Below are 15,735 nucleotides of genomic sequence, written 5' to 3' on the forward strand. Positions count from 1 at the left end.
CCCAGAGGGAGAGGGAGAGAGGTAGACAGAAGTACAGAGGGAGAGAGAGAGAGAGGGAGGGAGAGACATCTCTCCCTTCCCTGGGGGTTCTCTAGTGCAGCCAAGGCTGAAAACCATTGCATTTTGGGAGATGGGTCCTCGTGGAAGAGTTAAATAGTAGCTCATGGTATTATCGACACATATTAAAAAGGCCCCAAATCTTGGGGAGTCAGGGAGGGGAGTATGGGCTGCCTCGTAAACGAGGAGAGATTGGGCATCAGAGGAGGTGCCTGTGCAGCCTGCGCCCAGGGCCCCGCAGACTTCATCTCCCAGCGATGGTCCTGGGCTGGAAGTCAGCAGGGAGGTCAGGCTGTCCAAGCATCAACGTTGACTTCAGGGCTGATCTAAATGGCGCCTGGTGTTTGTTGAAGCAGAAAAAAGAGAAAGCAGTAGGGAGAGGATGGTAGTGGGAGGGGGGGGGAACCCCCCTCCTCAGCACTTCTACCTCTCTCCCTCTCTCTCTCTCTTTCTCCCTCTCTCCCTCTACCTCGCTGCCTCTCTCCCTCTCCCTCCATCTCTCCCTCTGCCTCTCTCCCTCCCTCTCTCCCTGTCGCTCTTTCCCTGTCCCTCTCTCTCTCTCCCTCTTTCCCTCCCCCTCTCCCTCTCCCCCTTTCCCTCTCCCTCTCTCCCTCTCCCTCTCTCCCTTCCTCTCTCCCTGTCCCTGTTTCCGCACGCTCTGGCTCTACCTCTTTCCCTCTCCCTCCACCTCCTTCCCTCTATGGAGAGGGAAGGAGGTGGAGGGAGAGAGAGAGAGAGAGAGATGGAGAGGGAGGGGGGAGAGGGAGAGAGAGGGTGGAGAGGGAGAGAGTGATAGAGGGAGGGAGCGAAAGACTTCTTTCCCTGCCTCCCTCTCTCCCTCCCTCTCTCGCTCTCCCTCTCGCTCCAACTCTCCTCCCTCCGTCTCTCCATCTCCCTCACTCCCTCCCAGAGAGGGAGAGATGGAGGGAGAGGCAGAGGTAAGGCAGAGGGAGAGAGGGAGAGGGAGAGATGGAGGGAGAGGGAGAGGGAGGAAGAGGGAGAGAGGGAGAGGGAGAGATGGAGGGAGAGGGAGAGGGAGGAAGAGGGAGAGAGAGAGGGAGAGAGAGAGGGAGAGGGAGAGAGAGAGAGAGGGAGAGAGAGAGAGAGGGAAGGAGGTCTCTTCCTCCCTTCTTCTCCCTCTCTCCTCCTTCTCTCCCTCTCTCCCTCTCCCTCTCTCTCTCCCTGTCCCTGTTTCCCTGTTCCGTTCTCCCTGGCAGTCTGCAAGAAAAGACGTCTTCACCAAGGAGAGAATGTGCTGTTCCTGCCTTCCCAATGAGATGCGGGGCGTATTAGAGATTCTGGTTGTTCCCTGAATGCACTTTACAGACTGCAGCTGAACAGTGGCCTAAGCGCAGAGAGACCTGCAACAATAACCTTCTAAACTCTCACTGGGCATTGACTGGATCTCTGTGCTCACCGCCCTAGTAGAAAAGCTAACCTCTGCAAACCCAGAGAGAGGCAGGTCTCCTTCTCTGTGGTATTACATGCTATGCTGTCTCACGAGCTCAAAGAAATGAAATCTTTGGCAACTGTTGCTTCTGGACAGGGACCACCATAACCCAAGTGGATGATTAATGTTGGGCCTTAAGTCCCAGCAACGTAACCCTAGGGTTCCATGAGGAGACCTGGTGTCTCACTGTCCAGAAGTGCCACACTGACCCCCAGGGTGGCTATAAGCATTTTCAAGGCACGTACAGCTCAGAGTCTCCCAGAGTTGCCAGATTTCCTTTAATTTATCCGAGCACACGGGCGGAGATGTTCTTGGGGATGTGACCGTGTGCTGTCTCTTGGAAAGTTCCTTTTTGGAGGGGGTCAGAGGCGTTTTATCCTAACCCTGTCAGTGTAGCACTAGAGTTTCTTACACTCACGTCCCACTGAGCGTTGTTCCATGCACTTGTAAAAGCAGTCATTGTGTTGCTCCATCACGTGGCAATCAATCTACGGGGTGTCAACGGGATTGGAAGGAACAAAATTTCAGGAGGCCTCATCACGCATGAGTCTCGAGAAGAACTGTTGCCTTTTGTTTCTTACCACCACAAAGGAGTTCTGTGCACCGTGTTGGTTCCTGGAGCGTGAGATACACTCGAAGTGTGGATGCAGTTAAGTATACCGGGGTAGACATCTGTTCAACTGCTTCTCCTACCATAACTATCAACACTGCCCAGAGGGCACTGTGCTCCAAAAGAGTGGGAGTGAAGGCCGACCAGCCAGAGCAATGGCCTCTTTACCCTGAGAGAACTTGGAAGCATTTCCTACACTCTTGTAAAACTCGGTTTTGTGCAGGATGTTCGGGCAGGCTGTGGATATTGTCCACGCAGTTTGGACGGGCGCTGAAAGGCAGGCGAAACCTGCAAACCTACCTTTCCTAGCTGGCCATGGAAGCAGCGGTTACCACTCTGCCCCATGGCAAAAAAAGCTGAGCTGGGGAGGATTTCGGACTCCACGAAGAGGCATGCTTTTCGTGCAGTTAAATGTACGTGTTTCTCAGGAGCATGTTCTGTATGTCTTATTTCTCCTCATTTAGCGGTGTTTGGCGCCTGTCGATATGATCTACACCCTTGAACGCAAGAGCCTTTCACGGGGCCTTTGGCAACGGGATATCCATAGAAGGAGAAGGAGGCCATTGTTTCCTCCCATCAAGCTGCAGCTCCTTTGTGTTTCATAGGAAGTAAGACGGAATGAATGGGGACACACGGAGTATATTCTTTTAACACGTGTACAGCATTGAGGGAAGGGGTCATTTGAATGCTATGCCAAACTCGGTGTTCTGAAAAGGGGTAGGAGTCCAAGCCTGGCAGGCTGTAAGAAAAGGCTTCTCAGTCGCTGAGGGAAGGTTCTGTTCCTAAATAACAAGGTGCGGGAAATTGTAGAGTTAATGGTTCTTCACTGAATGCACCTTACAGTTGGAAGCTGAGCAATGAGCCAATGGCAGGGAGACCTGCAACATGATCTTTTTTTTTTTTTCATCATTATAGCAGCTGTTTGACCATTTTTATTTTTTAACATCTTTATTGCAGTATAAATCTGCTATATAACAAAGTGAAGCACATACATATACATATATCCCGATATCTCCTCCCTCTTGCGTCTCCTTCCCACTCTCCTTATCCCACCCCCTATGTGGTCTCAAAACACTGAGCTGATGTCCCTGTACTATGTGGTTGCTTCCCACTAGGCTACCTATTTTACCCTTGGTAGTATATGTAAGTCCATTCCACTCTCTCACTTCGTTCCACCTTACCCTTCCCTCTCCCCTTGTCCTCAAGTCCATTCTCTCCATTTGCGTCTTTATTCCTGTCCTGCCCCTAGGTTCTTCTTAACCATATTTTTTTCTTTTTTTTAGATTCCATGTATGTGTTAGCATACGGTATTTGTTTTTCTCTTTCTGATTTACTTCACTCTGAAGATAGACTCTAGGGCATCCACCTCACTAAAATAACTGAATTTTCTTTCTTTGTATAGCTGAGTAATATTCCATTGTATATATATGCCACATCTTTATCCATTCATCTGTCGATGGACACTTAGGTTGCTTCCATATCCTGGGTATTGTAAATAGAGCTGCAATGAACATTGTGCTACATGACTCTTTTTAAATTATGGTTTCTCAGGGTATATGCCCAGTAGTGGGATTGCTGGGTGGTATGGTTGTTCTACTTTTGTTTTTTAAGGAACCTCCATACTGTTCTCCATATCAATTTACATTCCCACCAACAGTGTAAGAGGGTTCCCTTTTCTCCACACCGTCTCCAGCATTTACTGTTTGTAGATTTTTTCATGATGGCCATTCTGACTTGTGTGAGGTAATACCTCATTGTAGTTTTTTTTTTGTTGTTGTTGTTGTACGCGGGACTCTCACTGCTGTGGCCTCTCCCGTTGCGGAGCACAGACTCCGGACGCACAGGCTCAGTGGCCATGGCTCACGGGCCTAGCTGCTCCACGGCATGTGGGATCTTCCTGGACTGGGGCACGAACCCGTGTCCCCTGCATTGGCAGGCAGACTCTCAACCAGTGTGCCACCAGGGAAGCCCCTCATTGTAGTTTTCATTTGCATTTCTCTAATGATTAGTGATGTTGAGCATTCTTTTATGTGTTTGTGGGCAATCCATATATCTTCTTTGGAGAAATGTCTGTTTAGGTGTTCTGCCCATTTTTGGATTGGGTTGCTTGCTTTTTGATATTGAGCTGCATGTTCTCCTTTTATATTTTGGAGATTAATCTTTGTCAATTCGTTCATTTGCAAATATTTTCTCCCATTCTGAGGGTTGTCTTTTGGTCTTGTTTATGGTTTCCTTTGCTGTACGAAAGCTTTTATGTTTCATTAGGTCCCATTTGTTTATTTTTGTTTTTATTTCCATTTCTCTAGGAGGTGGGTCAGAAAGGATCTTGCTGTGATTTATGTCATAGTGTTCTGCCTATGTTTTCCTCTAAGTGTTTTATAGTGTCTTGCCTTACATTTAGGCGTTTAATCCATTTTGAGTTTATTTTTGTGTACAATGTTAGGGAGTGTTCTAGTATCATTCTTTTCCATGTAACTGTAAAGTTTTCCATGCTCCACTTATTGAAGAGGCTCTCTTTTCTCCCTTGTATATTCTTCCTCCTTTATCAAAAATAAGGTGACCATATGTTCATGGGTTTATCTCTGGGCTTTCTATCCTGTTCCATTGATCTATCTTTCTGTTTTTGTGCCAGTACCATACTGTCTTGAGTACTGTAGCTTTGTAGTATAGTCTGAAGTCTGGCAACCTGATTCCTCCATCTGTGTCTTTCTCAGGATTGTTTGGCTATTCGGGGTCTTTTTTCTTTCCATACAAATTGTGAAATCTTTTGTTCTAAGTGCTGTGAAAAATGCCTTTGTTTTTTTGATAGGGATTGAATTTTATCTGTAGATTGCTTTGGGTAGTATAGTCATTTTCACAATGTTGATTCTTCCAATCCAAGAACATGGTATATATCTATCTGTATCATCTTTAATTACTTCCATCTGTGTCTTATAGTTTTCTGCATACAGGTCTTCTGTCCCCTTAGGTAGGTTTATTCCTAGGTTTTTTTTTTTTTTTTTTTTTGGCAATGATAAATGGGAGTGTTTCCTTAATTTCTCTTTCAGATTTTGCATCAGTAGCGTATAGGAACACAAGAGATTTTTGTGCATTTTGTATCCTCCTACTTTACCAAATTCATTGATTAGCTCTAGTAGTTTTTTGGTAGAGTCTTTAGGATTCTCTATGTATAGTATCATGTCATCTGCAAATAGTGACAGTTTTACTTATTCTTTTCCAATTTGGATCCCTTTTATTTCATTTTCTTCTCTGTTTGCTGTGGCTAAAACTTCCAAAACTTTGTTGAATAATAGTGGTAAGAGTGGGCAACCTTTTCTTGTTCCTGATCTTAACACTGGAGAAGCGGGCTAACGGCAGGGAGACCTGCAACACTATCCTTCTAAAGTTTCACTGGGAGCTGACTAGAGCTCCGTGTTCAACGGCCTAGTAGCAATGCTAACCTCAAACCATGGGGAAAGGCGGATTTCCTTCTCTTTGGTACTGCATGCTATGTTATGTCTCACAAGCTCCAGGAAAAGAACTCGCTGGACACACTTGTTTCTGGAGAAGGACCTTAACCCAAGTGGCTGAGGAATGTCATGCCTTAGGTCCCAGAAGTGTAACACTAGGGTTCCATTAGGTGAATTGGCATCTCACCTCCCAGAAGTTCCTCACTGACCCACCAAAGTGGCTGTAAGCCTCTTCAACCCACGTACAGAGTAGAGTCTGTACGTGGAGATTTCCTTTTTTTTTAAGCCAAGAACACAGTAGAAACGTGTGTGGGGATGTCAGTGTGTTCTTCCTCTAGGGAAGTTATTTTAGGGGAGCAGAACATAGGTGTTTCATCCTAACACTTGTCAATCTAGCATTTGTTTTTCGAGCTCATGCTGTACTGAACGTGGTTCCATAAAGTTTTTTTTTCTTTTTTCCGGTACGCAGGCCTCTCACTGTTGTGGCCTCTCCCGTTGCGGAGCACAGGCTCTGGATACGCAGGCTCAGTGGCCATGGCTCATGGGCCCAACCACTCTGTGGCATGTGGGATCTTCCCAGACCGGGGCACAAACCCGTGTCCCCTGCATCGGCAGGCGGACTCTCAACCACTGCGCCACCAGGGAAGCCCTCCATAAACTTTTAAATGCAGTCATTGTGTCGCTTACATCACATGACTTTGAAGCTACGTGGTGTCCAGGGTATTGAAAAGAAAAGACTTTCACGTGGCCTCATCGTGCACGAGTCTCCTATAAGAAATGTCGGCTGTGGTTTCTTACCATCAGAAAGTACTGCGCACCATGTTGGTTCATGGAATGTAAGACACACTCGAAGTGTGGATGCAGTTTCATTATGGTTTCATTAGGGTTTCATTAGGGTTCATGGAATGTAAGACACACTCGAAGTGTGGATGCAGTTTCATTAGGGTTTCATTAGGAGACCTGGCGTCTCACCTCCCAGAAGTGCCTCAATGACCCACTGAAGTGGCTATAAGTCTCTTCAATCCGCATACAGCGTAGGGTCTCCCATAGTCCCCAGGAGATTTTCTTTTTTTTAAACCAAGCACACAGCAGAAATATTTTTGGGAACGTGACCGGGTTCTTTCTCTAGGGAAGTTATTTTGTGTGTGTGTGTGTGGGGGGAATATAGGCATTTCATCCTAACACTTGTCAATGTAGCATTTGTGTTTCTTAGCTCAAGTCGCAATGAATGTGGTTTTATAAACTTGTAAATGCAGTCATTGTGTCACTTACATCACGTGGCATTAAAGCTACGTGGTGTCAATAGGATTGAAAGGAAAAGACTTTCAGGCAGCCTCATCATGCACGAGTCTCCTATAAGAAATGTCGGCTGTTGTTTCTTACCATCAGAAAGGAGTATTGCGAACCGTGTTGGTTCATGGAGCGTAATACACACTCGAGGTGTGGCTGCAGCAAATATACCAGGGCAGACATCTGTCCTACTTCTTCTCCTGTAGGAACCATCAAGCCTGCTCAGAGCACACTGTTCCCCAAAGCAATGGGAGTAAAGACTTTTCACACCGCAGGAAAGGCCTTGTTTCCCTTAGAGAAAATGGAAGCGTTTTGTACACTCTAGTAAAACTAGGTTTTATGCAGGCTCTTTATGCAGGCTGTGGAACTTGTACTCGCGATTTGGACAGGCGCTGAAATGCTTGGGAGACCTGCAAACCTAGTTTTCCTACCTGTCCTTGTAAGCTGCGGTAAGTTCTCTGTTCCAGAGCTAAAGAAGTTCAGCAGTGGAGGCTTTCAGGCTCTACAAAAAGGCTTGTTTTTCGTCCCATAAACATACGTGTTTCTCAGAAGCAAGTTGTTGTGTATCTCGCATTTCTCATTGTTTAGCGATGTTCCACACCCGTCGGTATGCTTTATACCGTTGAAAGCCAGAGCCTTTCACGAGGCCCACGGAAACGGGATATTTATAGAAGGAGAAGGAAGCCCATTGTTTCTTACTATCAAGCCAGAACTCTTGTGCGTTTTTTGAAGGGTAAGATGTAGATGAAGGGGGACACATGGATTATATTCTTTTAGAGATATGTATGGCGTTTATGGAAGGGGTCCTTTGAATGCTGTGCCAAACTCGGTTTTCTAATAAGGAATAGGAGTCCAAGACTTTCAGAGTGCAGGAAAAGATTTCTTTACCGCAGAGAAAATGTGCGTGTTCCTTACGAGCAATATGCGTGAAGTTGTAGAGTTTATGGCTCCTCACTGAATGCACTTTACAGACGGAAACTGGAGCAGTGGGCTAACGGCAGTAGACCTGCAACACTACCTTTCTAAACTTTCACTGGGAGCTGCCTGGAGCTCCTTGTCCAACGGCCTAGTAGAAATGCTAACCTGTTAAACGACCAGGAAATGCTGGTTTCCTTGTGTTCGGAACTGCATGGTATGGTATGTCTCACGTGTTCTAAGGAAAGAATTCATGAGGCACACTTGTTTCAGTATAAGGACCTTAACCCAAGCAGCTGAGGAATGTAGTCCCTTAGTTCACAGATGTGTAACTTCAGTGTTCCATTAGGATACTTGGTGTCTCACCTCCTGAAAATGCCTTACTGACCCACTGAAGAGGCCACAGGCCTCTTCAACCCTCATACAATGCAGTCTCCCATAGTCCTCACAAGATTTTTTTTTTAAACCAAGCACAAAGAAGAAATATTTTTGTGGGTGTGACCGTGTTCTTTCTCTAGGGAAGTTGTTTTTTAGGGTAACATGTGCATTTCATCCTAACACTTGTGAATCTAGTATTTGTGTTTCTCAGATCATGTCTCACTTAACGTGGTTCCATAAACTTGTAAATCAAGTCTTTGTGTCTCTTACATCACGTTGCACTTCAAGGTATGTGGTGTCAATAGGATTGAAAGGAAAAGACTTTCAGGCAGCGTCATCATGCACGAGGCTTCTATAAGAAATGTTGGAAAGTTGTTTCTTACCATAAGAAAGGAGTGCTGCACACCATATTTGTTCTTGGAGCATGAGATACACTTGACGTGTGGATGCAGGAAATGAACTATTGAAGAGATCTGTCCTACTGCTTCTCCTATAGGAACCATCAAGCCCACCCAGAATGCATTGTTCTAAAAACCAATGGGAGTGAAGTCCTTTCACACCGCAGGAAAGGCCTTGTTTCCCTTAGAGAAAATGGAAGCTTTTCTTACACGCTAGTAGGAGTAGGTTTCATACAGATTGTTCATGGAGGGTGTGGAACTTGTATCCGGGATTTGGAGCAGCTGCTGAAATGTTTGGGAGACCTGCAAAGCAAGCTGCAGTGGAGCTCTCTTCCATGGCCAAAGAAACTGAGGGCGGGAGGCTTTTGCACTCTATAGAGAGTCTTGTTTCTCATTCTGTAAATGTATATGTTTCTCACTAGGTAGATGAAAGAACTTTGAGGCAAAGGGGATGGAACTCAACCCAGGTGGCTGAAGCAGGCAGTGTTTGATTTCCTAGACTAGGAACTCTTTTGTTTGTATAGGCTAACTTGAATCTTCCTGTATGCAGTAGCTCATGGAGAAGATAATGGGATCAAGGTGAAGATAATGGGATCAAGGCTTCTTCAACCACCGGACAATGAAGAGTTCCTTAGAGTAACCAGAAGATCTTGTTACCAAGCTACCAAGCACAAAGTTTTTCTAACAATTTTATACATTGTGGTTTACCTATGTGTATCCAGCACTTATTATTCTTAAAGGATGTTGATCTCCACTTACTGTGCTCTCTCCAATTGAAAGCAGAATCCTTTCACTGGGCATAGGTAAACATGATTTTCATAGAAGGAGAATGCAGCCAATTGTTTCCTAACATAAGAAATAAGTACTATGCACTTTGTTCTTTCATTGAGTATAAGATATATTTGAAGTGTGGTGTATGTATAATAATATAGTTTTTCAGAGATCCGTACAACTGCTCTTTCTCGAGGTACTTTAAAGCTGTGTCAAGCTTCGAGTTCTAAAGGTAAGAGTGAAGGCTTTTAATACTGTAAGAAAATGCCAACTTCCCAGATAGAAAATATATTCGTTTCTTATAAGCTAGATGAACAAAGTTTTATACAGATTGTTCTTTCAGTGTATGGAACTTGTACACAGGATTTGGAGTAGCTAGTGAAATGTTTGAGATACCTGCCAACCTACCCTTTCTAGTGTGGAGACGTATAAATGTCAATCACTGGCCAGGCTGGTGGAAATCTGACCATGGCTTCTGTGACTGTCTGCGGTCCCCAGCAGGGGTCTTAATTTTTTTCTAATAGAATTTTGAAAAACTATCTATACTCTCCATCATTTAAAAAGCTATATCTAAATTTTCACCTTAATTTTAAAGTTTTCTTATGTAAATACAAATATTGAAAATAAATTACCTTACTCTTTAAACATAAAATAAGAAAATCATCTATTTCATCTAGATGTTAAAATTTATTAGTATGTGTTAAACTTCAAATTGTGATGTAAAGTCCTAGAATGTATATCAGAAATAAAACTATTTTTCACCCTGCAATTCTTTCTTCCCATATCATGAACCTTACAAATTCATCTATAGTGAACAATTATAATCTTATTCAGAAATTCCACAACAAAATAATCAGTGTCTCATCTAAGACTGATTTTTGATGAGTACTGTTTTGAAAGCTTAATGCTGAAGATTAGCATCACTAACATATAGTAACAAGATATATAATTGCCTGCACAGCCATCGTTCACAGAAAGAGTTTTTTCTTTAGGTAGTCTAAAGCATTACTACTACAAAGCAATGCATGCTGAGAGTACAATATTAAGAATAAACCATAATTTAAGAAGAGTCATGTACCAAAATGTTCATTGCAGCTCTATTTACAATAGCCAGGACATGGAAGCAACCTAAGTGTCCATCAACAGATGAATGGATAAAGAAGATGTGGCACATATATACAATGGAATATTTCTCAGCCATAAAAAGAAACGAAATTGAGTTATTTGTAGTGAGGTGGATGGACCTAGAGTCTGTCATACAGAGTGAAGTAAGTCAGAAAGAGAAAAAGAGGGCTTCCCTGGTGGCGCAGTGGATGAGTCCGCCTGCTGATGCAGGGGACACGGGTTTGTGCCCTGGTCCGGGAAGATCCCACATGCCGTGGAGCGGCTAGGCCCGTGAGCCATGGCTGCTGAGCCTGCGTGTCCGGAACCTGTGCTCCGCAACGGGAGAGGCCACAACAGTGAGAGGCCCGCGTACCGCAAAAAAAAAAAAAAAAAAGAGAAAAATACTGTATGCTAACACATATACATGGAATCTAAGAAAAAAAAAAAAAGGTCATGAAGAATCTAGGGGTAAGACGGGAATAAAGACACAGACCTACTAGAGGATGGACTTGAGGATATGGGGAGGGGGAAGGGTAAGCTGGGACAAAGCGAGAGAGTGGCATGGACATATATACGCTACCAAATGTAAAATAGATAGCTAGTGGGAAGCAGCTGCATAGCACAGGGAGATCAGCTCGGTGCTTTGTGACCACCTAGAGGGGTGGGATAGGGAGGGAGACGCAGGAGATATGGGAACATATGTATATGTATAACTGATTCACTTTGTTATAAAGCAGAAACTAACACACCATTGTAAAGCAATTATACCCCAATAAAGATGTTAAAAAAAAAAAAAAAACCAAAATGTTTTCCCTTCTGCATGATAATTTGACCTCTGTGCCTCCTGGAAGCTTGACATAAGGTATGTTAACTGGGTAACTATGGCATATATGTAGGTAAAACATAATCCCTGATTGCACTGGACTGGAACAAACTATGAAAGAACTAGAAATACCCAATAATGACACCATAGCTTTGGCTATCAGGGCATAATTAGGTCTAACTGACAATTCTTAAGTTTTGCTATTTAAATAAAGGAGTTATTATTCCCTCGTGGTGCAGTGGTTAAGAATCCGCCTGCCAATGCAGGGGACATGGGTTCGAGACCTGGTCCGGGAAGATCCCACATGCTGCGGAGCAACTAAGCCCTTTCACCACAACTACTGAGCCTGCGCTCTAGAGCCCGTGAGCCACAACTACTGAAGCCTGTGCACCTAGAGCCCGTGCTCCACAACAAGAGAAGCCACCGCAATGAGAAGCCCGTGTACTGCAATAAAGAGTAGCCCCTGCTCTCAGCAACTAGAGAAAACCGGCATGCAGCAGCGAAGACCCAATGCAGCCAAAAATTAAATAAGTGAATAAATTTATAAAAAACAATTTAAAGAAAAAAGAGCATATTTGCTGGGACTTCCTTGGCAGTCCAGTGGTTAAGGGGGCGAGGATTTGATCCCTGGTCGGGGAACTAAGATCCTACATGCCGCTCAGCCAAAAAAAAAAAAAAAAAAAAGAGCATATTTGGGTTGCCTTTAGCATCCAGATCAATGCATTAGGAATACCAATTAACTCTTGGTAATAACTATAGTCAGGATTAGTAGTTATTTCAGCCCTTTAAAAATAACCTTTTGTTCTCACGTGAAACCCCCTCCTGTTTTTATTTTTTTCCACAGCATTTATCACCCGTATCTGTTTGCTTATTGTCTGTCTTTCCTTCTAGAATGTAAGCTCCATGAGGGCATGGACTGTTTTTTTCTTGTTCACTGTTCCCCTTCCAGAACTTAAAATAGTAACTTGTACAGAGTAGAGGTTTAATAAGTATTTACTGGATGAAAGTTCCTATATTAATATATGGGTACTATCCAATTGACTAAAATTTTACTGAGTACGTACTATGTGTCAAGCCCTGTGCTAGTAAGGTGTAGTGACAGAGTGGTTATCATCTATGCTTTTACAGAGCTAACAATCACAGATAAAACTTCAGACAATTTTCTACTGAACAGGAATATTTTCTTTATTATTGATAAAATGTTATGTGATTACTTCACTAAGATTCTATACGATTTAGTTCATTTAGTAACACTTTATAACAAAAGTTTATCTTTAAAATGCTGTGCTCTTACCCTAGGATCCCAAATATTTCACAAACTACTTCAATCACTTTTAAAAACCATCCCTGTTACTCCCTATAGGAGAAGCCTACATTTATGGATTAAATGATGTCAGCAATAGTAGAAGATCGAATATTTCCTAACTAATCTCTACTTATAATTTCTCTCAGGCACTCTCCTTTGATACTTTTCCGCACGGTTTCTCTTTAACTAATAATACAGGTAATTTAATCTCCTTTTTTAAAAAAAAAAGCTGAGCATTTATTCACTGTATATATGTTCATAGAGATGATCAGACCTTTTGAAGAATCACACACCAGTTCCCCTGATCATAGTAGCTTTGCAGTATGCTGATATTACTCAAAGTCTGGCAGGCAGCTTCCATTTCTCCCTCACAGAACACATGGTAGTAACGATGAAACACAGGACCTGGGTCATGGGATCCTAATGGTCCAAATGGCTCAATAGACTTGCCCTTACCAGGATTTTCCTTAAGGTGCCAGGGAACCAGTAAGTCTTGAGAATGAAAAGAAGTCCTATTAGTGTGAATAGGCAACTTGGAATTAGTAACTTTCCTTGAATTATATCCTCTATCCTGAAAGTCATTAATGGAGGGAACAGAAGGTGCTGAATCTTGATTGCCCACATCAGGCATCTGCTTCACAAGCAACTCTTGCACTGATGTATCATTGCTGATTTCCTCTTTCTTTTCTTGGCTAATTCGGTTTTCTTTAAGATACTTGGACTTATTATTATTATATTCTTGTTCCATTGCCCAAACATAGATGAGTGCCTTCCCACCAGGTCTTAGGAGTCGAACAAGTTCTTGGAGAGCTGCCACTCTACGCTTCTAGTTAAAACAGAAAAACAACAAACAAAAAACCATATTGCCATTTATCAACGAGAAAGAGATACAGAGAGGAAACAGGAAAATATAACTGACTATAGGACTATTTTCAATTAAGATGGACAGTACAGAAAATCAAACATGAAACAAACCTTATAGTTAAAAAAAAGGGGGAAAAGAGAATTTTGCTCTGCAATTGAGAGGAAAAAAAGTGTTGATAAAAGGGGAAAATTTTTTTTTCTTTCTGATAATAATACAGAGGCATAGAGGCTTTTCTGCTTTGTTTGAAATTCAGTTGAGATCATAAGATATATTGAAACTGCCAGGAATTCCAGCACAAAGGGATCTATAATGTTATTGCTTAGATTGGGGGAAACGAGTAACACCTAGGAATAATAAGATTTTTTCCCTATAAGAAAAATATAAAATATTAAATTCACTTATTTTTAAAATTAGAAGCAGAGTGACTAATTAAAAGCATCAGCATACTACTACCATATAAATACCTGAGTTTTGAAAAAAAGAACAGGAAAAGAAGAAAAATAGAATGGGAAGAACATGAGACTCAGATGTCAGGAATGAGAGTGAGAGCCGAGAAAGCAAGATGGGAAATGGAAATAAAGAAGAAGCTCAGAGGCTGAGGAGACAGAGAGAATACTCAAGAGGCTTAGAGCTGATGATCTCTTAACGTCTCTTACAGCTAAATTCTGCGACTCTGTGGGTTTGAGGAAGACATTTAAAGATGAGTAAGACTCAGGTAGGAAAAAGGCAGAAATGTGCAGCAATAAATGCATAGTCTCTGTTTAAGTAATCACAGCTCCCATGTAACTCATCTCCATTCCACAGGCTTTCTTTAAAAACTGCAGTAAACTGACAAGAAAAGAGAATGGAAAGAAAGGAAAAGCTAAAATGGGGTCCAAATCAGTAAAATCCATGAACATTTCCTGCCACTTAGTTACAAGTTCTTGGAGCAAGAAAGACAATACTTACTGCTGTAGCAAAATGGTGAATAACAGCAATGGAGATGCAAGCATCACAAGACCCACTGCGGATTGGTACTGCCAAAGCATCACAGACAAAGGCCTGATAATGCTTCTCTCTACAAATGTCCACAAGGTTTTGGCTACGATCACAGCCAATCTATAACAGATAAAGAAAGAATTTCAGAACTTGTTTAAACGTCATAAAGTTATTAGACAGATTTCATATTCATTGTGAAAGGGTCTAAGACCATGATATTATAGGTTCTTACAACCAGTACAAAGTCAGCTTATATAATTTACAGGGCAGCATTTATTACCTTAACAGGTATCAAACAATTCAAATTAGTGAATGGAAACAAAATAACTAGAATAAAAATAACATTGGTGGAAATGGGAGGTCCTAATTGGCATCTAATTAATCACGACCCAGAATCTTGATCTTTTTGTAATATCACACTTTATTTTATATCTTATCGTATCTTATATTCTGCGCCACAAGGCATGTGGGATCTTAGTTCCCTGACCAGGGATCAAACCCACACCCCCTGCAGTGGAAGTGCAGAGTCTTAACCACTGGACCACCAGGGAAGTCCAATATCACACATTTTAAAATGGAAATTATCGCATAAACATAGACATTTAGTCTTTTGGGGGAAGCTACAAATAAAGAGGTTCTAAGGTATCTCGTATTAGAATATAAACTATTCAGTAATGACCCAGATATCAGGAGGATGGCTTATTTTTTTTCCTTCTTCTTTATACTTTTCAATATGTATTACTTGCACCATCATAAAATAAAATCTTCCCAAATAAAGTTAAATAATTTATTTCATTTTTTAAAGCCATTGAGTCTTGTTCTGCTAAATACCTGAATTCAAAATTTGTAAAATGCTATTGAATTAAACCTTTTGGCATAACCAAACCATTCTATGGGAATGACAACACTGAAGGCAGCTGGCAGCATCCTTTCATCTCCCCAAGCAGCTGAGGCCTAACATGCCTTATGCATATGTCTGATTCTGTGGCAAGTATTTGTGGGCTAGGACTGCCTATATTCTCTCTAGTTTTGTTGTTGTTTTTGTACACAGTTTTGCTGTTTAGTTCTAAAAATACCATATATAGAGAGAGACAGAAACAAAGACAGAGACAAAGAGAGAGCACACACAAGCACGTGCAATGTGCACATATAAATTGAGGGAGGAATAGGAGGAGCTTAAAGAATGTTAAATCACTAATAATTATCTCCAGATATTTCTTCTTAACCCAATCTCTACAAGAGAGAAAAGATATGTATAAGTAGATTTCATCTAACAGAAGTAGCCACCTCAGGTTCATTTGAATTTTTGCTATAAGTAAGCATTGATCATTGCTAAGGGAT

General features: G+C 42.3%; 1 protein-coding gene across 4 annotated transcripts in view; it reads right to left on the reverse strand.

The window, feature by feature from the left end:
- Window positions 1-1,213: 1,213 nt before the first annotated feature.
- The window catches only part of ALKBH8 (alkB homolog 8, tRNA methyltransferase), an 82,263-nt gene continuing 67,741 nt past the window's right edge, over window positions 1,214-15,735 (reverse strand). The window contains exons 11-12 of one of the 4 annotated variants that reach the window (XM_089915488.1): window positions 14,365-14,514; window positions 1,214-13,377 (exon numbers count right to left, since the gene is read on the reverse strand). In XM_089915488.1, coding sequence (XP_089771614.1) covers window positions 12,820-13,377; window positions 14,365-14,514 — 708 coding nt within the window. In that variant the 3' untranslated portion in view covers window positions 1,214-12,819. The remainder of the gene's footprint in view (window positions 13,378-14,364; window positions 14,515-15,735) is intronic. The other 3 variants (XM_089915487.1, XM_089915486.1, XM_022566351.3) reach the window with 3 other exon arrangements.

This window comes from Delphinapterus leucas, chromosome 7 (genome assembly GCF_059928025.1).
Source record: "Delphinapterus leucas isolate spDelLeu-1000000601 "Yukka" chromosome 7, BTC_Dleu_Yukka2, whole genome shotgun sequence".
Classification (NCBI taxonomy): domain Eukaryota; kingdom Metazoa; phylum Chordata; class Mammalia; order Artiodactyla; family Monodontidae; genus Delphinapterus; species Delphinapterus leucas.